The 23,877-nt window shown below is 43.1% G+C and overlaps 2 protein-coding genes across 7 annotated transcripts in view; one reads left to right on the forward strand and one right to left on the reverse strand.

The window, feature by feature from the left end:
- slc39a10 (solute carrier family 39 member 10) overlaps positions 1-17,431 on the forward strand; it is a 38,246-nt gene extending 20,815 nt beyond the window's left edge. For all 5 annotated transcript variants that reach the window (XM_040027657.1, XM_040027656.1, XM_040027659.1 and 2 more), the window contains 8 exons: positions 24-201; positions 9,576-9,751; positions 10,639-10,803; positions 10,967-11,075; positions 11,161-11,454; positions 11,986-12,066; positions 14,154-14,344; positions 14,514-17,431. In XM_040027657.1, coding sequence (XP_039883591.1) covers positions 24-201; positions 9,576-9,751; positions 10,639-10,803; positions 10,967-11,075; positions 11,161-11,454; positions 11,986-12,066; positions 14,154-14,344; positions 14,514-14,666 — 1,347 coding nt within the window. In that variant the 3' untranslated portion in view covers positions 14,667-17,431. The remainder of the gene's footprint in view (positions 1-23; positions 202-9,575; positions 9,752-10,638; positions 10,804-10,966; positions 11,076-11,160; positions 11,455-11,985; positions 12,067-14,153; positions 14,345-14,513) is intronic.
- Positions 16,891-23,877, reverse strand: part of dnah7 (dynein, axonemal, heavy chain 7) — an 82,110-nt gene continuing 75,123 nt past the window's right edge. For both annotated transcript variants that reach the window (XM_040027649.1, XM_040027648.1), the window contains 4 exons: positions 23,619-23,771; positions 21,667-21,844; positions 20,812-20,915; positions 16,891-19,069 (listed from right to left, as the gene is read on the reverse strand). In XM_040027649.1, the coding sequence (XP_039883583.1) occupies positions 18,863-19,069; positions 20,812-20,915; positions 21,667-21,844; positions 23,619-23,771 (642 nt within the window). In that variant the 3' untranslated portion in view covers positions 16,891-18,862. The remainder of the gene's footprint in view (positions 19,070-20,811; positions 20,916-21,666; positions 21,845-23,618; positions 23,772-23,877) is intronic.

A 23,877-nucleotide genomic window follows, 5' to 3' on the forward strand; every position in this document is an offset into this window, starting at 1 on the left:
ATGTTCTCACCTTCTCACTCCAGTGTTTGAACCTCACTCAGCTCCTCACCTACTACGGCCTCAATCCCGACTCGCTCATCTCCCCCCACCAGTTTGCGTATCTGTGTCCTGCCTTGCTCTACCAAATAGACAGGCGGGTCTGCATCCTCCATTACGAGCAGATGGATGTGGAGCAGGAAGCCTTTGAGCCTGCCAGTTCTGGTAAGAGCAAACTTATTGATCTGCTCGGGAAAAAAAAAACCACATAGAAAGGAGAAATATTAATTTCAATGAGTGTCAGCTGCTTAGTTCAGTCCACGGTGCTCATTTTATTTTCATTTCATTCTTTTGGATGACAAAATGCAGCTGAAGCCAGTGTTTTATCCTTGTTTTGGATACTTGGTGTGAGACCAGCAAGCTAAGCAGTCACGGAAGGTGGACTAAAAAGCATCTACTATTATGAAATTGTTGAGACACTGAATATGATGGTAAGAAATTGGAATAGAGGAAAAAGTCACAGTGAAACATTAAAAAATGTGGTTAACAAAGCACACTGTAAGTCAGGGTTTTTGTCTGATGCCATCGGCCATAGGAAACTGCTTTCTTCATAAGTGTAAAACCACAGGGACTCCCATCATAAAACATTAATGTAATGCTCTCTTTACGTAACCTGGAGCTCCTCTCTTAGGGAAGAGTGGAAGATCTGCAAAATATATAATGTTTCTTTAAAATGGTTAAGCCGTATTTTATATTGAGACTTTTATTTCCTGGTACTGCCGCTATCTTTTACTGATTTTATTTTATTTTAATTTTCAGAGCCTGATAGCAAGGGGACAGGGCAATGTGTGCCAAACTGGACCCAAAACAGAGAGTTATAAATAAAAATGTTAAAAAAAATATAAGAAACATTAAATATTTAGGATAATATATAAAATACTTTAAAAAAGGAAAAGAACGTTTTTACTTATAGCTAAACTGCTTTGAGCTGATTCGAATGCAACAGCAATACAAACAACCACTTGTTGCGATGCAGAAGAGCGTCTCTGCTCTGGTTTGACTCACAACACGGCAAACTGTGAAGCAGAGAGGTGGCAGCAGCGGCAGAAGACCGTATCAGATGCCACTCCTGTCACATTAACAAGGTGGGACAAATGAAGCAGCCGGTGGGTGTATATAGCGTTTTTCTTAATCAATATTAAGACTAATCCGGAGTAGAGTTGATCACATTTAATTTATAATATACTTAACATTAAACTGGTGACGTCTTGTCTTCTTTACAGTCATTCATTTCATTTTGGCAACTTTGACAATTTGAAAAGTTTTAATTCAAATAAATAAATAAAACAGTTTTGTGTTTGTGCGCTCAAACGTGACTCCAAGATCGAGGTTTTGGAAACGAAAATGTGATTTTTGTGTAACTATACCTCTGCGGCTCTGCACAGCAGAAGGATGCTGCAGAGGAGACACAGGAGAGCAGTTTGAGCAGCGACATTAGTTTAACAAAAAAGAACAACTGAGTATTGGAAGCCAGAGCAGTCGTTGAAGTGTGCTTCTTATGCTCAAATTGCTTCATGTATTTACACAACATGAGTTTTATTTACAGCTGAAGGAAGGCGTAACATCAGTTCTCGCTAATAATGTAGACTTGGAGAAATTTGAGACTCGAGTCACTTAAAGCAGTGAACGATGTCGTCATTGTCCAGGAGGCTTTTTCCTGCTTACTGCAAAACATGTACTTTGTTCTTTATATCAAACCTGCTGCAAGGTTGTCTCACACTAACCTTTGTTCAAGACGGAAATGTTCCTCTAAAACCACTGTTGCGTAATCAGTTTTACCCTGGTTCTTTTTATTCCTCGAGCATCCAGAGATGGCACCGGACTCAGTAGTCATTTTCACAAAACTTTATTCATCTTTACTCACCTTTACTCATCTTCATTTATCTTTACTCGTCTTCATTTATCCTCATTTAAGCATGCATCTTCTAGAAGGGAAGACTTGCCAGGCCGGTGCCCCTCTGCAAAATCTACACTCCTTTGTCTGTGAAACACAGTTTTGTAGGGGCGACCCCATCATAAAACCCCCCACGGTGTGCTGCAAACTCTGTGTCTATGTGCACGAGCACATGAATGCCTACATGTACGCGTTCCCGCGTGTCTATGTGAGTGCTTGTGAGTGACTGTGTACGCATACCTGTGTGTATGTGTGTGTGCACATGAGTGAGTGTGCGTGACAGTTAAAACACTGTGGGTGTAGTCAAACCCATCTCCCTTCCAGACCACAGTTCTCCAGTTACAAATGTTGAGACCCCCACACAGGTATCCTCTGGGGAATTTCCATTCAACATTAACTCCTCTTTGTCTTACTTTCATAGTTCAAGTGGGGGAGGGGTCTCCTACAATCTACTCCTAAGTTCACGACACAGTCAGGCCTTTATTACATTGAGGGCAGTGTCAGTGTCTCTACAATAATTCTACATTCTATGTTAACACATTTCTAAACTCTAAAATAAGCTAACCATTCCTACACCACTCGAGAGGTTTTTTTATGGTGTCTGCTGCTGTAGGCATGACCCTGACCTCATGAGCTTCTGCTCAGTGTGTAGCCTGTCAGGTTGGCTGAAGGTTTGTGGAACCACTGTGAATCTCATCTGTGGCTCAGGGCTTTTTTTTTATATAGTTAACTAAAGAAAAAGCAAAAAGTTTGGGAAATGTTTGAGTTAACTGAACTATAGATCAAGCATAGACTTCATGTAAACATGTATCTGTGGACGTCTTTAGTTTAAGTCTTCAACACACAGAGGGTGGCAGCTTTGGTGTGTTTACTGAGACTAGGAAATCTGTGACTTTGAGCGCTAAAAACTAAAATTGTAAACAAAGTGAAACTAAACTGACTTAAAAGTAGTGATTTTGTTTTAAACAGAAAAAAGAAAAACATGTGAAAAAACACAAAACTTTATAAGCAAGTTTACAGTTTTGTATATATGAAAAGGCTGTCATAATTCACCGTGAGCATCAGGAGCTGATTAGGATGGAGGTCATAGTGGAATCACCCATTAATGTGCTACAGTTGGCCTTCTTGCAGTCATCTTAATACGGGACATTTCTGGGCTATTCAAACACCTAACTCCAGCACTCACAGTCTGTGTTTGGAGCTTTCCATCTGTCTCTTCTCCTTATTAAATTATTTCAGTTGCCATGGCAGTGAACAAGTGGTCCTTTTTTTGTCTTTTCTAAATAGAGCAAAGAAGGACCGTTTGTGTCCCTTTGAGTGCCCAACTACTTCTTTCTTTCAGTGAGCTTTCTTCTCTCAGTTTGTATTCTGATCACATCCTTCAATCAATAATATTCAAAAAAAGAAAATCTGAAAACCGAAAGAGGACAAAAGCGGAGCTATAAAGACAGAAGGTCGGTATTAAGTCCTGCTCTGAGACCTTACAACGTTTGCAGGTTTATGGGAATGCAAATTATAAAATCATAGCGTTTAAAAGTTAATGAGTTACAGGTCGTGAAATAAAACTCGAAGCCATAAAAGCTTCGTACAAATCAAAGGAGGAGCAGTAATCTCAGCTACTGCAAACCAAAAATACAAGACAGACTGCACAACTTTGGGTTTCTTTGAATTTACGCTTTACGGTACATTAATGTGTTTATATTGGTGGGCTCAGCATGTAAATCTCAGAATGGATTACACAAAGCCATCTGGAATTACAGTATTTTGTAAACTTGTGTAATAATCAGTCTAATCACGTTGTGGCAGTTAAAGGGGACCTTATGCTCGTTTCCAGCTCTGTATTTGTTTTCTTGGTTTCTGCTAGAGTAGCTTTGCATGATTCATGTTTAAAAATAATCTTTCTTTAACTTATAATGGGCCTCGGTGTAGCTCATCCTCTGTAAGTTCAATGTGAGTTCATCTCCAGCCTCCCTTTAAGTTATTTCAGAGTGTCTGTCCTGTGCAAAGATGAGGTGTGAAGGGGGATAATAACGAGAAAAAAATCTCTAGATTAAAACAATAAATTTACAAGAAAAACATAAGGAAAAAAACGTAGGTATTCGATTTAGTCAAGGACTGATTTCACGTCACTTTTCAAGGTTAGGCTGGAAAAAAATTCAGAACTTTAACCTTCAAGGATCAGAAACTCCTGAGAAACATCATTAGCAGCAGCATCTCTTTGTAGTTGTGGTATTGAGTCAAACTATGAACTACAAGCTCAGTCTTAATAAAACTAGTTATCCTCAGACTTTGGCTAACAACAGGAACACTGTGCAGCTAGCTGTGAGTCAAACCAGGGGACAATGAGACTTTTTCCCATGAATTTTCACAGCAAAGCTCAGCGTTTCTATAGAAATCACACCCACCTCCTTCCTTTACAGCGGCGTCCTGAAAGCTCAGACTTACTTGCTGTTTAGTGCAGCTCCAGAATTACCATTGGTGAACCTGTGGAAGGATTATTAACGGTTTACTCTGTCTGTCTCCGTGTTGGTCTCTTAAGACATGGTGTTCATCTCGGTCAAGTGTAGCTACTGCTGCATGGTGTTAAATTAAACAGTTGAAGATAGTTGTTATTATTTGTGGAAAATAACTGTAGTTATGATTTCTGCTGTAATTGAACAGCCTGAGTCTTTTGGCTTGGTGGGATTAGTCTATGGACTGACCTCATTATGTGAAACTTTGGCCAAGTCTAATATGAACATCCAGCATTATAATGGTTTGTGTATGACAGAAAATTAGGGAAAAGCATAATGAGTTCTGTCTCAGTTTGTGAGTTCTCATGTTTTGTGTGACCCCTGCTGTGTAAGTGTGTTTGTTTTTGTGTACATGCTGCAAATTAGACATCACAGTGACTTTGGGTCATAAGATTTACTTTTAATTAGAGGAGTGGCTTTTGTGACTGAAGACAGATTTACACTTGATAGGTTTACACCGGGGACAGAATTAGACAAAAGGGACTGAAGTTCAGCTGTGAGGTTGGAGAAATTCCCAAAGTGCCTTAATTGTTAAGCACACACTTCCTCCTGGAGAAACCTGTGCCATACGGGCTTCAGGCCAAAGTGTGCCGCCCCTGAAAACATTAATGATAATAATTTTTTAAAACCGTAACGATGACGAGGCGGACTGCACAAACAAGTCAAAAGGGCAGCAACGGCTCCTCATTAGTGCAAAACTAGAGGCGCTAGATTTTCAGAAATGGTGCACCAAGATTCAACCATAGACGTCGCCACAAGCTGCAGAGCTGCCTCTCATTTACCTCCTGCCGGCATCCGCGGGGGAGCTCGGAAAATTTGCAGTTCACTTCTTTCTGGTCCCCACTCCCCTCTTTTTTTTGCGCCGTGCCAATTAGGAGAGCCTAAGCGACACCGGGGGCCATTTTTCTGAGCCGTGGCTCACAGGAGATGCGTAATTGGAGAGAAGTTGGTCTCTTTCGTTCTCTCCTCTGTTCCCTTATCACCGCCTTTAAATTGCCCTGCTGCAACCCCCTGCCCACCTCCATGTCTACGCCTAAGCACACACACATACATACACCCGCCCACATAACCACAGCTGGATAAAGGTAATGAGATAGAGAGGGAGATGAGCTGCGTGAGTGTGAAGGACCTGCGGTGATGTGGCGATGGACTGTCTGGCTGATGTACAGTTGCCTCTCAGGGTTACACGTTGTTCCGCATGATAGCAACAAATAGAAAAGCATTCATCTGTAAAACTTCACTTATATAATGTACATTGAAAATGGTGGTTATAATAAAAACAACAAGGTGAGTGTTAGTGAAGAGATTTGAATACAGATTGACTGTTTTGTCTCACGATGAGCCGCTCTTTGTAATGTGTGGAATCAGTAAAGCGGCTCTGAAGAGACTAATAGCTGTAGTCTGCTGCTTCAAGAGGTAGAGCGCACTTATAAACATGTTCTCTGAGCTGTGAATAACTCGTATAATTCTACTGTCACGCTTCTAAAACTGCTGGCAACAAACAATCAGGGTTTGGCCATCAATCTCACCGTTGTGATTATAAAGAGGGTTTCTTGTTTGTAACAATTATACAGTTACTAATACCTAAAATGCCCCAAAATACCAGGATGATGCACAGACTGATTCTTAAATCCCAAAGGTCCACTTTTGGCTGAGGTGGGGGGGATGCTAGCATTGTGATGCTAGCATTGTGACATTTCTGCAGATACGTAAAAAATAAATAAAATAAAACAGGTTTTCAGGGGTTGAAAATACAAGCTGTTTGAAGCATCCTCAGGGCAGGAATGAGATGAATTTATATAAAATAATTATTTTATTTTATTTAGTGGGATTCTGCAAAGCCGTGCTCATTTTTAAATAGAAGCACCATCGGACTGCAGTCTTTCTTTTCACTCCCACGTATGGCTTGGCACAGGTGCAGATGGCAGGATCGTCCTGTGATATTAAGAGAGAAGGAAGGAGGGGGACGACGAGCTCGACTCGATTCTGTTTGACTGCCTTCATCAAACTAAAGTCCACTTCAGCAGGGAAAAGTCCTCCACCTTCAGAAAACTCCAGAGGGGTCGGAGGTGTCTTGATGTTCAGCGTCGCTCTCTGGTTTTCTGTCAAATCGCTGAGCAGCTTCTGCCTCAAGGGGCTTTCACGCAGGACGTGGCTTGTGCTGCGCTCGCTGCCGGGTTCAGCATACTGTTTGAGTGAGCTGCAGACGACAGAGCAAAGAGTGCTGACTTTTCAAAGGTTCTCGTGGGAGTAGAGTGCGTAAAATGTTCTGCAGAAACGCAGCGCATCCTTTTCTCTTTAACTGAACGAAGAAGCTCTAATAGATCCATGAAGACGCTGGAAGGGATACACAACAAATATGAGCTGTGCTGACACAACACCGACCTACAACAAGTTACGTGGCTCTTAAAACTTGTTTGTATGATTACCTGAAATTAGCGTTTCCTTCCTGTTTTACTAAGCCCGCTGCTGGCTTGATGCTTCACTGCGTCTTTGCAGCAGCGATCTGCACAGGACTGAGGTTGAAGTTTAACATACGAAGGAGAAATAACTTCTTTGTTGTACTCTAATCACTGATAGTTGCTTAAAAACAGGCTTTCCCATCATTCTTACCATAAAGTAGGATTAAAATTACATATGTAGTGACTCATACTAGGACGCAAACACTTTGCTTTGGTCCAAGAGAACCTTTAAAGCTACGAATTAAACATTTTTGACTTTGTTGTTCGAGGATATTTTCTTTTGGGGAGGAAGCAGAGTAGAAAGTAGAAAAGAATTGTAGAAAACCTAAATTAAATTTTCATATATTCATATGCATATATACATGTTATGATTCATGAATAAACCACTGAGGCCTTGGTGAATCTCAGCAGGGCAGATCAGTCAGATGCTCCCTGGCTGGTATCCTTTGGGTGTGCCAGATGCATTTTGTGGTATTTTTGTGTGCTGACTCACGGCCTGCAGTGTGAGGAAACATGGCGAGCCCTGGAGCGATCATATGTTATAAGTGGGCGTGTTAGAAGCCTTCGTCATTCACGCCCTTTTGCCAGTTTGAGAGGAACATTTTCCTCAGAGGAAATATTTTGATGTCAGGATTATTTCAAATTAAAGGCAAGATTTAGTTATTTCTGTTCACTTTTCTGAACACGTTGAAGTCAAAGTTTTTAAAGGGGACCTTTAGTAGCTTGAGTAGCTTTACATGATCACCATCCACAAACAAAATCATCTTTATTTATCTTAAACTGGGTCTTTGTTCAGCTCTTTAGTTTAGTCTGTATCTCAAACAAGGCTTTTTTTCTTTCTTTCTCTCTCTTTTTTTTTTTAAGCCAGCTTTCATCCAATTGGCTGCCTTGTGCAATCAGAAGATTTAAATGGAAGGTGGGCGGGCTTTCAGTTCACACCCAGAGCCTTGTGGCCAAGATGAATATATCTGTGAAGACTTTAATAAAATGTCAAAACGAAGCATTTTCCAGTAGTCTGAAGTCCTGCGGGCACGAGTTAATTGAACCAACTAAAAGATGATGCTGCGTGGTGTTACACAAAGTACTGTATGGGAACACAGTGAACAGGGAGAGCCGAGGGAAGGAGCCAGCGAGAGGAGAACCTTTTTAATTGATGTTGGTGAACTGTATCCAACATGCCCGTCATTACGGGGTATAAACTGCAGAGAGTAATGTTGGGAGGTTTATGAGGATTTTAGCCCAAGTCGGTCTAATTAATGAGGGAATAAAAAAACATCAGCACAATGTTGTGCACGTTACAGCCTGAATCCAAATGGCTCAAAGAGTCTCAGTGCTCAGCTTCGGCCTGTGCTCTGAATTCACTCCACTGTCAAAGGGGCGTCAGCAAGTAAATCCATCGCACACAGATCCTGACGGCAAATTAAAGGAGAGTCTGAATTAGTTGCGTGCATCTAATCCAGATGTTAGACAATGTAAGACAATATACCATTTGTTAAAGTCAAATACTGACTTTTTTCATGGCTTCAGAGGAAAAGAGTAGCTTCCCAAAAGCTAATTACGAGCATCAGACACACCACTTGTACACAATACTTTCCCCAGGAGGATCTCCAGCCTCCTGTTTCTCAGTGAGCCTGGCGCTTGGGGAGAGATGTCTTTGGTAGTGGTTTTTTTAAATCCCACAGCAGCCTAATGGTACAGTAACAGCTTGATTCAGCCTCTTTAAAGACCACTCCGTCAGGTGTAAGACATGTTTCTGATCATGTCTTCAAAAGCTCCGCCACCTGGGGCCGAATAGAAGAGGAGGGAAGGTCTGCCTGTCGGTTTTTCCTGCTGGCTCTGTGTCACCTGTGATACGGCTGTATGCATGACTGAAGCTCCACCAAAACCTAAAGAGTTCGTCATATGGAAAACAGTTTGGAGAAAACTTGTTTGGCCTCACAAACAGCTGCTACATCGAACTATAGTTAACAAAAAAGTCTCTGAAATGTGTTGTTTGTGTTTCGTGTCATGGTTCTCAAATAGCCTCCCTGAAGTCAATTGTCTGTAATATGTGCATTACATGCACTAAGTGTTTCAGTCAATAGATGTCCTTTAGGTGAATGTCAGCAGTGAAGGACCAGCATCGCTTTAGAGAGCACGGACCAGCTTTGGTGCGGCATGGAATTTCATACCACATTAAACACTTTGTCGTGTTTGACGACGAAACTTTTTCTCGCTTCTGAGACCGTCCTGGGCTGACAGCTCGACTGACAGTTTAAATGATAGTGTACCTTTCTCACTTTTTCTCTGGCGCTTCACGTCTCTCGACTCTGGCCTTGAATGAAAAATGAGGCGAGAAGAATTCTGCTGAAATGTCACCTCGTGCTTTTTGCTTTAGGCATCGTGTGTCATCACAAGGACACGTGGATTTAAAACCTCTGGAGGATGCTTTCCTTCACGTGTGAACAATGTGGGGGGAAAACACCTGCAGCCATGAGCCATGTGATGAAGCTGCAGCTGATGGTGTCGTCTCTCGTTGTTTGACTGGAAATGGAAAAAAGCGTTTATTTTGTACCTTTTTTCTAAAATAAAAAGTCCTCGCCAAACAAATGGGGAAAAAATAGGCTGTCCGATAAATAATACTCATATTTTATCATTTAATTTATTCTGTGTTTATTTTTCCTCCTCCAGTGTGGGTCTGGATTTGGGGATTTGTGTCCATCACCATCATCAGCCTGCTGTCTCTGCTGGGGGTCGTACTCGTGCCCATCCTCAAGCAATCGTGCTTCAAGTTCCTGCTCACCTTTCTGGTAGCGTTGGCAGTGGGCACGCTCAGTGGTGACGCTCTCCTTCACCTGCTGCCTCACGTAAGTACAAAAGACAGACGGCAGCTTCTAAACACAGGAATAACGTCTTTGTGGTGCCTTAGCGGCGACTTCATTAAGTCCCCTGTGCAATCGATGGAAGTGGGTTAAAGTGGTAACAGAAATGACCTTTTTGTGACAAAAAGCCTAAAACTACAAGCACAACTTGCTCCGTCAGTGGAAATGAATCGAACCAGAACGTGTGGATTCTGTGGGTTAATCAGAAGAACGGTGGCTTCATGTTTCTTCATTTTTAAATACTGAACCACAAACTACTTCCATTCACATCCGTTGTGATATTTGATACCTGAGTTTTTGTGAGTTGTGACACCTCCAGACCATCAGTGTGTTTTTGGTTGTTTGTTTTTTTTGGTCCCCCAAAAAACTAAATTGCTTGCTCCATATAAAAAACACTGATATAGTTTGTTCATGGTTCGGGCTTCGTTGAGTTAATTTTAACACGTTGATGTTATCGCTGTGAAATGGTAACAGACATTTAATGAAGTCAAAGAAAAGAGAAATTCTTTATATTAAATGTTATTAGAATAGAATTAAAAACTCTTTGAGTAAAATCAAAATGATCTTGAGAATTTATTGCAAATGTTATGTCACCTCTGACCTGACGCGAGACTTGGCAGCCTTAACATCTATGTAGAAAAGGAAATCAGCAACTGTTAACTCTGTTAAATGTGTAACTTGTATACTGTGGAGAATTATAGCATCTGTTTTTGTACAACAGTGTCACATTTGTGTTGATGACATGAAAACGTCAGTTCCACTGAACAGTTTTGTAACTGTTTCCTCTTAGTGAGTCGAGGTTACGCTGCTCTGATGAATGTGTGAATGTCATGTGTCACTCAGTCATCTGTTGCTCCTCTTCCTGTCTTCAGTCTCAAGGGCAGCACGATCACAGCAAACATGGGGCCGACCAGGAAGAAGATATGGCAACAGCTTTTGATGGAGTGTGGAAGGGGCTTACAGCCTTGGCCGGCATCTACCTCCTCTTCATCATCGAACACTGTATTGGCATGTTTAAGCATTACAAAGACCAGAGGGTGAGTTACCTTGATCCAGCTGCAGGTGATGGAGTGGGCCGTCATCAGACGCCAAACCTCTGTTTCTGCCTTAGGTTTTGTCTTTTGTTCAAACTCTTTTGAAGCAACACAGTGTAAGAAATGTGTATAAATATATATATATAATGAGCATTGTTGCTCACAGGGCATGAAGAAGGTGAATGAGGAGGGCAAGATTGGCAGGAAGTTGTCAGATCATAAGTTAAATCGGCGCTCTGATGCAGAGTGGCTCCACCTTAAGCCGCTCAATGAAGGTTAGTGTTTGTTCGTGAATCTTTACAGCAGTTTACGAGCTCTAGCTCCTTTGGTCCTCCCGTTAACATTTCCTCCCTCTGCCAGACCCTGACAGCACAGCTGTCTCCTGCGACAACAGCCACAACGACACGCAGCTCACCGAGCTCCAGACGCCCGACTCTCCCACCAACAAGACGCCGCTGGCACCCGCAAACCTCAGTCAGTCCCCCACCAAGGAGAATGGACGTAAAACCAAGAAGCACTCGCACGGACACGGTCACTCTCATGGAGGAAACTGCCACTCGGATCAGGAGATGAAGGACGCTGGGATAGCCAGCATTGCCTGGATGGTCATCATGGGAGACGGCATGCACAATTTCAGCGATGGCCTCGCCATAGGTACCATGACTTTGTAACTCACCAGTATACAGGATTTAAATCCAGTGGCACTGAAAGCAGAGACTGAAATACCAGCAGTTTTCCAAATGATGCCCATTAGGTGAGGAAAGCAGTGAGGACTATGCTGGAATGCAGTCCGGTTGGGCATGATATCACTCCCAGCTCCCATATCTGTCTCTCGAGCTTTTAGTTTTAGAGTTTATAAAAGCTTGAGCTTTTAGATCTGAGATCACTTTTAAATAGATGAAATTCTTCACTTTAGTCATTTAATATAAACATCCAGTCATGTAACGGCACATGTCTGACAGAAAATAAGCCCTAATGGGTCTATGTGAAGTCTGAAGTCTGGAAACACGGTGCTGTTGGTCTCCTGCAAAACAGTTTTTGGTTTTTTTGGGGGTTTTTTTTTTTATACCAAGCATGAAGCTAACACCAGCAGTCTTTTGGCAGAAGATTAATATTTGACTGGTAGATGCACAGCAGTCTGTAGTTTCCTCTAATGGTCTGTTTCTTTCTCTTTTCACTCTACAGGCGCTGCGTTCAGTGCAAACCTGACAGGTGGCATCAGCACATCAGTGGCTGTTTTCTGCCACGAATTACCTCATGAACTCGGTACGTGCACTAAGACACTGTGAAGGGGGGGATAAAATAAATAAAACTGTCAAAAGCAACTCATTTACTCATTACACACAAGACACTGCACGCTTCATTTATTCAACAAGTGGAACAAAGCTGTTTTGTGGAGGCTTTGGTTCCCGTAATGATAATCAGCGTCTAAATCACCGCCTCGTGCTGAAAAGCTCTCGTCTTACTTGAACTGAAACTTTAATCAGAGCGAGTCTCGCGACCCTCCGTCCCTTGAAAACTTGTTAAAAAACCAGTGGCGTCAATAATCAGCGCTGTGCTCTTCACTCCAGAAAAATGCTGGGTTTTTTTGTAAATTAATGGCTTTCACACGACGGCACTGAGATGATTCGCCAATATCTGTCAGAGCAGATGATATACTGAGCCTGGCACACGCTGTTCAATACAGCTGCCGGTGCTCTCGTTTGCATTCAGCTATCCTCCTCTGAGGAGCCGTGTGATTCACTGCGATTCAGCAGCAGTGAGCAGCTTTGTTCAGGCATGCTTGTTTTTTTGTAAATAACGCCGCAGTGCTCTCCTCTGCCGGTTTGTTTATGGAGAGATGAAGAGGATGGGGCAAAGAAGACAGACAATGGGCCCGTCCACAGCAGATCAGTACTGATGATGTGTCTCATTGTGCTGCAGCTTCATTGCCTCGTTTGTGTTCTTGATGAATAGACTAGTGTCAATTACCGCTGCGTGTGAACTGGTGAATAATAACCTAGGTTTGTCTGGCTGCCCCCTCCCCTTGTGTTGATCAAGAGCACCCTGTTCTCTTATTGTTGTGTTTTAGAGGGAAAATGAGTAAAGGAGAAGAAACAGGCTTTTGAGTCTGTAATATTAAAGCGCTTAGCAGAAAGTACCAGTTAATGACCGTCTGCAAAAATAAAAAAATAAAAAAATCAGCATATATATCTATCTATCTCTATATCTAGAGATATAGAGATAGATCTATATCTATCTATAGATATGTAGATATATATAAAGAACACATTTTTAAAAATCCTTTCTCTATTTTAAGTTTCCAGATGGCTAACTGCTGCAGCACCGTCTCGAGCGGTATGTGGAGATATGCGAGCTCGGTCCCTTTGTCCCCGCGTAATTTCACATTTCCTGTTGATTCGGTGCCCGTTTCTTCAGCAGCGCTCGCTGTCGTGCCTTCACCCCCGTCGGGCAGCTTGTCAGACAAACGCAGCAGTTTGACAAGTGCACCTCTCAGCTCCTCCTCAACACAAAGACTGTCCCCCGACTGGCAGCTGGATGGAAAAGATGATGATTATAAGGGTTCTTTAACCACCCAGAGTGAAACTAATTGGCAGTGATGGGTGTGTTAATTGCGGTAGATGAGGCGGCAGCAGGCGTGTCTGAGTGTCTGACGGTTTGGAACGGGGGGGAAGTAGGAGAAGTTGAAGAGGGGGGGCTGACAAAAAAATGCCAGTGAAGCGAGGTGTGCGTGGACCGTCTCTGTTAAGTTCTCTCCTCTTTTCTCCGGGGTTGATTGATGGATGAGAGCAGAGTGGTAATATATTCATTGTGGTAATTAGCGAGGAAAAGAGGCCGCTTGTTACACGGCGCAGGAAATGTAGGCCACCCCCCTTCTCAGTATTCATCTCTCTCTCCAAATCCAGGGCGTTTCCGCTGAGACTCGGGCCTCTTCTCGCATTTGGCCCCGGCGATGATTGAAGAGGGTAGAGAGGCTACTGCATGCATATGTAATCATAAGTATATGAAGTGCGGCTCTGGTTTTTTCCTCCACCTATGTGAAGACAAAGTGGTGGTGGTGGATGCGTGTGGGAAGGTTTGTTTAGAACAAGCTCACCTCATCACTGAAGGCGAAGTGAGTCATGGAATAAACCGGAAAAATAAATAAAACTACACGAAGTGAGCCTCGCTGCTCACCGAGGAGTTCGTACTCCACAAAGAGCATGTCACTCTTCAGACGGTAAACAGAAGTCAGACATACAGCTGTCATTCTGCTTTTACCTCACACACACTGTGTGTGCGTGTGTGCGTGTGTGCGTGGTGTGTGTGTGTGTGTGTGTGTTGTTTAAACGAGTGTGTCTTCTGGCCGACAGGTGACTTTGCGGTGCTGCTGAAAGCCGGGATGTCGGTGAAGCAGGCTATTGTCTACAATCTGCTGTCCGCCCTCATGGCCTACGTTGGCATGCTGATTGGCACCGCGGTGGGCCAGTACACGCACAATGTCACCAACTGGATCTTCGCCATCACAGCTGGCATGTTCCTTTATGTGGCTCTGGTGGATATGGTGAGTTGGCTGAGCGCGCTTCACAGCCCCAGAGTGATAATTGTCCCCCGACTCCGTCTCCTCTCCCACACACGGGCAGTCGCTCGTATTCTCGTTGCCTCCTGATCTGCAATGCTAATCCCAGAAAGTCTGAGTCTTATCCCAACTGGTTACTTTGTCTCTTTTATAGCTGCCAGAAATGCTTCACGGGGACAGTGAGGACCACAAGCGGTGCCAGCTGGGACACTTTATCCTGCAGAACCTGGGCATGCTGACTGGGTTCGCCATCATGCTGCTCATCGCCATCTTCGAAGACCGCATTGTTTTCGATTTTGGCTTCTAGTGGAGGAAGCAGAAGGAGGGGAGAGCTGGATGTGTCAGTGTTGTTCTTGGCCTTAACTTGCTCTGTTTGCAATGTAACGGCCCGGTCTTGCATGCAACGTGTCTCGTTCATGGCCTGTGCCTCCATTCCAAACATGCTGCGGTAGCTTATGCATATCTCATGACTCTGGTAGTGGTGTTTATGCTCTGCTCCTCCATCACTTCTCCTCCGTCAGTTCCAATCTGTCTGCTCCCCGTGAAACATAAAGAGGCAGAGTGACGGAGGAGCAAAGCTATGCCCCAACCAGGATACACCTCCTCTGTTCTGAACGTTTAAAAGAATAAAATAAAATAATGTAGATAGTGAGGTGGTGCAGGGCGTGTGTTCATACAGAGAGGCAGCTGTCACGGCTCAGCAGCTCGCCGCCTATCCATCATCACCTGTTGTTAGTGTGTTGTCGTCGTACACCTCCCCGTGTCCTCGTCTCTCATCCCCTCTGTGTTGTGTCCTGTCAGCTGTGCCGCGTACATCTGCGGTGTGTGTTTCACCTGCCATCCATCGTCGCCGTCTTATGTGATCACGTCGTGTATCAAACGCAGTCGTGCCAAGCCCCGGCCACTGGAGCAGCTCCACAGCTGCATCGCACAGTGCCCTTAAAGCGACGTCCGGCCCGGCCCCACCTGGCTGCTACATGTGGAACAAACCATTTTAGCTGGTGTTGCTTCACCTGCAAAACACGCTGACAGTTTTAAGCTGCAGTATCAAAACAGAAAAGAATTCAGCTGTTTGTGTGCGGGAGATTGTCTTAATTACTCAGTTTTTATTTTATTTTTGCTGCCATTAACTTTAGTTTTGCCCTTAGAATTATCTTTTACCGCCTAATTTTTTTAAGACTACTAAACCTTTGTAGTAGCCCTTTTCAGACATGGGATAGGTAACAAGTGAGAGTATTCTGTAATTCAAACATAGGTTTCTTCTTCTTCAGTGCTTTGAATAGTTATGTTATAATTGAGACAAAAACTGTTTTTAGAGATTTTTAATGTTTTTACTGCTGCTGGTGGGATGTAACATGACACCACCGTCACAACGTGGCCGTTTCCCACCAGCAAGCATCAGACCGCCAACTCAAATGTTTCTTAGTGGGAGTAGATGCAAATACACGCAAAGCCAATGTGACTAAAGTCATCAAAATATGTCTGTATGGAGCGCATCTAAAAACTAAATTGGGAACATTCAGATCCTGTAAATGAAAGTTGTTGTTTTTAAAGCGTGTCTGAAAAGGGTTACTGACAGCTGCTGCTAACAGCTGCCAAAGCCTTTACACACTAGCATTTACAGTAATCAGTGTTTTCTTTTTGTCTACTTTGGGAACCAAATGCTGCAAACGTCCAGCCAACTTTGTTCTGTAAGGGTCTAACTATCTCCAGCTAAATGAGAACGTTTCTTACTTAGGCCTCTTTGAGAGTCACAGACTTCAAAATGTGAATTAAAATTATTTTTATCTTCATAACAAGTGTTGTAGTTTACTCGATTTTTATTTAGGGTGCCTCTTTGAGTTCAGGAAAAGTGCTTTGTCCCATTGGACCAAACTGTGGTCTGTAGTTATGGTAGGAGGTTCAGTTGTCTCATCTTCACTGATGAGACATACATCTGTGGATGCACTGTAAATACATGAGGTCTGTCTAGCGTCACTTGTTGTGCAGCTAAAAGTTGAAGCTAAAAATTCTTCCTGCTAAAAGTGTTTGTTGAAGAATGAATTCCCGACAATCTGTGACAGATGACGCAATGAGCAGTACGCTCCAGTGCTTCTAAACATCCCAGCACTTCTAGTAATCGATTAACCAGGTTATCGATCCACAGCACAAAGGTTATTTAATGGGAGTATTTTTCCAACCATGTGTAGTCACTATGCTGGCTGTGCCCAAACCTGCCACAGTGTGGATTTTCAGCGGCTGGTCCTTGACGCCACCCATCATCCCGCCCACCCCGACATTCCATTGGCTGCTCTGTGGCTCACATGCTAAAGCTACCAATCCTAGCTTCAGCTGCTGGAGCACGCAGACTTCAGTTATCCTGTCACTGTGTGACATCCATCGTCTGTCTTAACTGGCTGTAAATCGTCGTGAGTCTCACTGATCTGACTGAATCATGCATGAAGCATGAGTGAAGCGGTACAGACGTGTTGGGTGTTTTTATTCTTTGTACTGCAAGAGTAAAAACGGTGAAAACTTTTTGTTCCTTTTTAAATGAACTGTGTGAAGATCATGGGAGGTTGTCCAGGGTGTATTGTGACGGTGTTACAAGCCTTTTTTTAAAATTTTTTTATTATTTTGAAGCAGATTATGTCGTGACCGCAGTCGTCTTATTATCTGCACGGTTATTCTTTGTACAAGTGTTTTATTATTTCATCTTATGTTCACATGGAATTTTAGTGCAATGGGACCTGAATGTATTTTAATTCAGAATCAAATGAAGCTTATTATTTCCCCCTTTTTAAAATATAAGTTTACATCTATTTGATTGTTTTCCTCCAATATTGACTGTTTTATTTTTCTTTTTTTAAATAATTTAAACATTTACCGCCCTGTCGAGTGCTCAGTAAGACTTTGTGACACATCGCCCAAAGTTTCCTCACTGTTTCTCAGGCAGAAAGCCCATGATCATATTTGCTTTGCTCTGTGTATATTTGTTTAGTGACCTGGATATAAAATGCAAAATATGATATCCTTGCTTTTTGCCTGTCTGTACATTCTCCCCTACGGAAGGAAAATAAACTCTGGAAACTTCGTGGGCTCCTGATCTTTGATGGTTCTGCCATAATCTTGCCCCTCGGTGCCTGTCTCTTATATTTACCACAACAAATTCACCGGTGATTGGCAGATGTAGTCCACAGACCTTCTGTCCGCCACAGTTTCCTTCTTACATATATCACCTGAACATCTGCTCGAGCTAATGCGTAATAATTGCTTGTTAAACCAGTCAAACTGCGCTCTGGCTCTCATATTTATCCACACCGGCACAAACTGGCGGAAGAGAGCCTGTTGGCAGCACTCCTGCCGATCCTCCCCTCACTTTATCTGCTGAAGCTGGTTTGTAAATGAGTGACCTGGAAGATGGATCTATGAAGAAACCAAACAGACTGTGCAGCTGAGTCAGTGCCCTGTTCATTAGAAAAGCTGTGATTTTATTCTAGGGTTCGCATGTATCTGTCCGATGCTGCTATTGCACAGTGTCAGGTATCTGGATCAGGACTATTGGGGCTAAGAATCCTATAAGGAGTTGAGATCAGGAGGTTTGAGGGGTGACAGTGAAGTAAATTAAGGTTAAACAAGTATGAGAGTGCAGCTTTTGTCTCTATGGTCGAGTTGCTGGTTTTCACTGGTCAAGTTTCGGTGTTAAGAAACGACTTTTTGACGTTCAGTGTTATTACAGTTTTCAATTTTCAATTCAATTTTAGTTACACAGCGCCAAATCACAACGGTCGCCTCAAGACACTTCATATTGTAAAGTAAACCCTAGAATAATACTTACAGAGAAAACCCAACAGTATCACCCATTATGAGCAAGAACTTTGGCGACTGTGGGAAGAAAGAACTTCCTTTTAACAGTAAGAAACCTCCGGCAGAACCAGGCTGAGTTTAGTTTTTATTCTGTTAGATCACTGTCAGACTTTGTAATGATTATGATATTGTGTGGAGGGCATATGTCTTCTTGGTCTTGTAGACACTCAAAGCCTCAAGAAATGTGTCCATCAGTCCCTCATCAGCAAGTTTTAATAAATGTTTTAACTGGTACTAAAACCAAATGTATTACCTCCATATTTTACGTCATTTTAGTTTTCCAAGTTCACAAAACCAGTTAACTAAAATGTTTATTTTTGATATCTGGTTGTAGTTTTATTTAACTATAATAAGCTTGGTTAGGTTTAGGAGAAGATTGTGGTTTGTGTTATTATCCAGTGCAGCGTGAAGCGGTCCTTTACAGGAGCTCGACCAGCCTCACTGATGTCGTCCAGCTGATGCATCGTGGCACTGACATTGTGTACGACACGTGCTCTTGTGTGTTTTGTGGATGATTATTGGTGCCATTTTTTGGCGTTGCAGGTTTGTAACATTCTGAAAAAAAAGCCCAGAGAGCCTGCGTCGGTTTCTGTTCCCAATTTTTTTTAATTACACGTCAGAGTGTAAAACAAATCCAGACGTAAGTCAAAGCTGAGACTACGAGCTGAGCTGGCAGAGTAGAGCGACCCCTCTTCTGATCCAGTGCTCCGCAGGAACGTTGGAGTTGAGTGTCATGGCGATGACATAATTGGTGGAGTGTCCAGTGGTGGACAGGGTGCCACGTCGCTCGCTCGTCTTGTAGACGGGCGCCAGATAACACATCCTCTCAGGAATGTCGCCTCGCTTCATGGGCTTCAACCACATCTGACAGAGAGAAGCACAGAGTGTTACAGAGGGGACGGGATGGGGTGGTCGCACCTCAAAGTGTTGGGGTGTGCTCTGTTTAGAGTTTGGAAAGCAGCCGTGGTTGTGTAGAGGTTGTTTTCCTTTCATAAGATTTGACTGGTGGAATAATTGAGCTGGCTTTGGGGGTTTGCTTCGCCTCCGCTGATGACACACAAAAGGAAACAGCCCTGATTGCAGGATAAATACACTGTGATGGGCGTGGGTGTCTTCAAAGGGGTTCAGAGGTCAGGATGGAGCGATAAGCAATCGCTGCAGTGGAAACTAACCTGGCTCTCGATTTGTTATCCAAACATTAACTTACAAATTGGAACTTTGGGGACATAAACTTATAAAACAATAGCATTAACGAGCAAGAGCTCCCTTGGGCTATTAAGAAGTCTTGGTTATGCAAAAGGGATAAACTGGGCCACTCCAAAAAACATCTTTAAAAACCCAAAAAACAAAAACTGTTTGTAGACTTGCAGCCTGAAAAACTGCTCATCTGGTTCCATAACGGGCGCCTCAGCGAAGATTTGCATTTCAAAGGCAGGCGCGGCAGCCTCTGTTGTGCTGCTTTTTTCTCTCCCCACAAATAATAAACACATTTTTAATTAAGTTCCGCTCTTGTCAAGAACTGATTCTGTTAATAACTTGCCCTGAACTGTCTGAATATTAAAAAAAAAAGTCAGTCTCGTACATAATTCATAGGCGCTGACTGCATTGTGAAGAAGAGAGAATGGAAAAGATTCAAACCGTAAGGAAAACTTGATCAGTGGCTGCTCTGAGCCACCGGCTCTTACTTCCATCACTCTGTCAGTCTGCTTTCATGTGCCACAGCATGCCCTGCTAATTAATAAAAGGATGGGAAGGAGACAAGTGTCCTGCAGGCAGAATGTAAAATAGTGCTGAGGCTGCAGCCGAGTCCAGAGAACATCCTCCTGGGTGAAGCAGCAGCTACACCCGCAGCGGCTGCTGCTCGCTTCCTTTGCAGTATTTGTCCCTTCTTAAGTAAGAGCTGTCGCACTGGGGTTTACGAGCAACGCAACAATTAAAAACTTTTTCTTTCTGATGGCCAGAGGGATTCACACAAGCACAATCAATAAACCTCCTCCCTGCAAACTTTATGTAAGAATTTGTTATGCAACACGGCTTTTTGGGGCCTTTTTGGATCAGGTGCCTGCAGTGTTTTGCTATCAGCTCCACAAATTCATTTAACAGTGCGCACAATGAGCTTTCAAATCCACAAGCTGTAATATAAAGTGTAAACCAACACGCTTCTCTCTACGTGTTTCTGCATGGGGCCTCACCAGGAAGGCATTCATAAGCCAGTTTCACACACGCGCTGCAGCGTTTACCTTCCAACCGAGGCCTTTCAAATCCAGTCATTTCAAAGTTTTTTTCCACTGAATTATCAGCTGGTTACAAATAATGCCTTTTTCCCCCTTATTCTGCCATACACATCATGATTTTTTGCCTTGACACTGGTGCTTAAATCTGGAATAGAAAATAGTGCTGAGTGAAAACGAAATGATGCCTTTAGGCTGTGACATCAGGAAACAGTTTTTAAACAGAGCTCAATCTGTTTATTAGCCCTGAAAAACTCCATAAGGATGCGCTGTACTTGTGAGGGCTCACAACAGCTGCAAAAAATTCAATAAAAAGCACAAAATTATTAGAAATAAAAGGTGAGGACCAACATGAACGCAATGCCGATTGCTCACCACAGGCATGGAGTCGTGCAGCACTTTGGGATAGGACTCAGCAAGACGTTTGGTCTTTCTGTCCCAGCGCGCCCCATCAAGGAACAGACCTCTGATGTACACACCTGACACAAACACACACACAATTCATTCTTACTGTGATATTAAAACCTTACCTTCTACAAACTGCAGATTTGGACAAACACATTTCTACATGAATTAAGCTGAACTGACCTCTGCTTGTTTGCAGAGTGCAGCAGGCTCTTCCTCTAATAGGCTGGAAAAGGGGGCATGACTTAGAGATAACTAGATGTTGGCACCCCTACAGTATGACACACCCAAATGCACAAACACACTGTCAGATTTGTAGCTTGGCAGTATAGCTTGTGTTAGCTTGGTGGGGGCCCAGCAGGGAGCTGATTGAGGATGAGACTTTATGTGAGACTTTGACTGAGAATCTCACAGCGGAGCTGGAGGCACAGCGAGGGGCTGATGCAGGCCCGCATGTAAGAGAGAGGCAGGGATGCTAGGCAGGGATGCTTTACTTTAACTTACTTTCTCGCTTTATACTTTGCTTCTCTCGTATTCAGTCAGCCTTGTGTCACTTTTCATCTGTTTGTTTCTTCTCCTACACCCACCACTTGTGTTCCTCTCATTTCGCTCTCTGCTTTGAAACCTCATTTTGAATTCCCCTCTTTCATCTCTCAGATTCCTTCCTACTACAAGTGCTCTCCATCTTCCCCGTATCTTTTATTTACCCTCATTTAATGAGAGGGGCCTTTAGAAAACCTGTCCTAATACCCTGCTTACACTATTAACCCAAGGCCACGCTCCCTCATCCTATCTGCTGTTTTCTTTCTCCTAGCAGCATCCTACCGTCCGCTGGAGGCTGATTGTACTGTTTGTCATCCAGGACCTCGAAGTCAAAGCCCAGCAAATCGATAGGGATGGTGTGCTTTCTGGCGTAGTTCTGCTGGCTGCCTGTGAGAAAGGCTTGGGTGAAGAAGAATCCTGATATCCAAAATACAGCAGGCGCGCCCTTGTCGTACCAGTCCTGAACACACACAGAGGAAAAGAAGACATTTAGAGTCGAAACAGTCAGTGAGGAAAAGCAAGTCAAAAAATAAATGCACAGAAGAACAAGAAAGTCCATGTCAACATTACACACTGCAGGTAACTAAAGTACAATATGTTTAATATTATGTTGAGCTGCTAATTTAACCTGTGATAATTCCTGACTTATACAAACAAAAGGAATTACAGCACATGTGTTATTTAAATGACAGATTGTAACGTGAAAACTGAATTCTTCACTTGATCCCTGAGATGTTTCAGTCTGGACCACAAATCAAGCGACACACACTGAGGCACAGCACTAGCATGCACTAGCATGCCACATGCTAGTGCTGTGGCATTACAATAAATGTAACCTGCCAATTCAGGAAATCACTACAGGAATAGGAAAACACTTGTAGCCTTCGACCCACAGCCCTCAAACAAAAGTGATCACAATTTCATCCAATCACAGACCCCTCACGTCTGTCTGGATGGGGGCATTGTCCTCCTGGAAAAGATGATAAATATGATCTTTAGAGCAACTTTGTACTGGTTTGCAGGTGGACCCAACCCACACCAGCAAAATCCTCTCACAGAACAACAAAGCACCAAATCCCCGAACTGTAGGGTCAAAAGTTCAATTTTTCCTCCTTTTGTACTGATTTCTGTATTCATAAATGTTAACAGGGATTATTGTTTTTACCAACATCTCCTAAACAAACATGCAGTCACAGTTAAGAAACACAGCACTTTCCAGCTCACTTTTAGGGAGTTGCGAGTGGATGCACACACACACAGTATTCTTTTCATTTGAGTGGGTACTAACAGGAGGAGGATATTTCTGCCGTGGGAACTGACAGCACTGTTCGATGAAGCGCTTCACTTTGCAGACTCACATGGTAGGTCATGTGGCTGCAAGTGTTTCCAGTGCCAACTCTGCTCATGATTAAAATGCATAATACAGCAGATCTCCCTGCCTCCTCCGTGTTGATAAGCCACTGTGGAATAAAGCACTCTTGTGTAAGTGTGCCAAGTGTGGCACAGCTTAAGGCAGATCGTTATACAGCAAAAGTATGCAATGACTTAAGTTTTTCATCCATAACACTTATGTATAAAAAATGCGGTTAATACCTTATTAAAACATTTTTATGTTGTTATTTAATTTTTAATCAGCTTTACTATTTTTATTTTGTGCTGTGATAATACCTGACTTATATAAAGGCACGACTTTAGCTCATGTTCTCCACTAATTGGAAGGCTGGTGGTTCAATCCCTGTCTGCTCCAGTCATGCCAAATATCCTTGGGCAAGATACTAACCCCAAGATGCTCTCCGAAAGTTTTAGACCTTCATCCATTAAAACTGTAGGCATAGATTTTTTCCATTTTAACCTGGTGAGTGATCGACATTAGGGCTGAACAACACGGCCTGTGAGGCCTCGCTCCTGTAACTTGAAGAGCTGATCTGAACCTGTTGGTGATGTTTATCGCCTTGTGCTGCATGTAGGAAAATTTTAATGCATTGATCTGGTAAGTTCATGAGCTTAATTCACAGTAAAGGACTTAGATGGGCTGGAAGTAAAATGTTACTTTCTCTGTTACACCTGTGCACTTTTCAAATGCAGCTTCCTAAACAAACTCACTAGCCACCATCTCATCCAAGTATGCTCACTTTTGGCTCAAACATAAGCAAAACGGTCAGATCCTTATAACTAAACTCCAGTCAACAGACCAGACTCCCACTTATTTGATGCAGTTCTCTTGTTTTAGTCACCTGCAAGAACGTCAGTCGCTCTAGGAAGTCGTTGACGTAGCTTCCTAATGATTTGAGGCTGGGGTAGGACTTCTTCATCCACATGGCTGGGATGCGACCCTTCAGGATGCTGCTGACCACCTCCTCCAGCTCTGCAGACATCACCACGAGACCCTGCACACAAACACACCCACACATCACACACATGTGTTGAACTTTCTTTGAAGCTAGCGGGAGTCAGACAGGTGCGTAATGGGGAACTCTTACTGTTCTGTGGGGG

Source organism: Simochromis diagramma, unplaced genomic scaffold, assembly GCF_900408965.1.
Source record: "Simochromis diagramma unplaced genomic scaffold, fSimDia1.1 OVJJ01000343.1, whole genome shotgun sequence".
NCBI lineage: Eukaryota > Metazoa > Chordata > Actinopteri > Cichliformes > Cichlidae > Simochromis > Simochromis diagramma.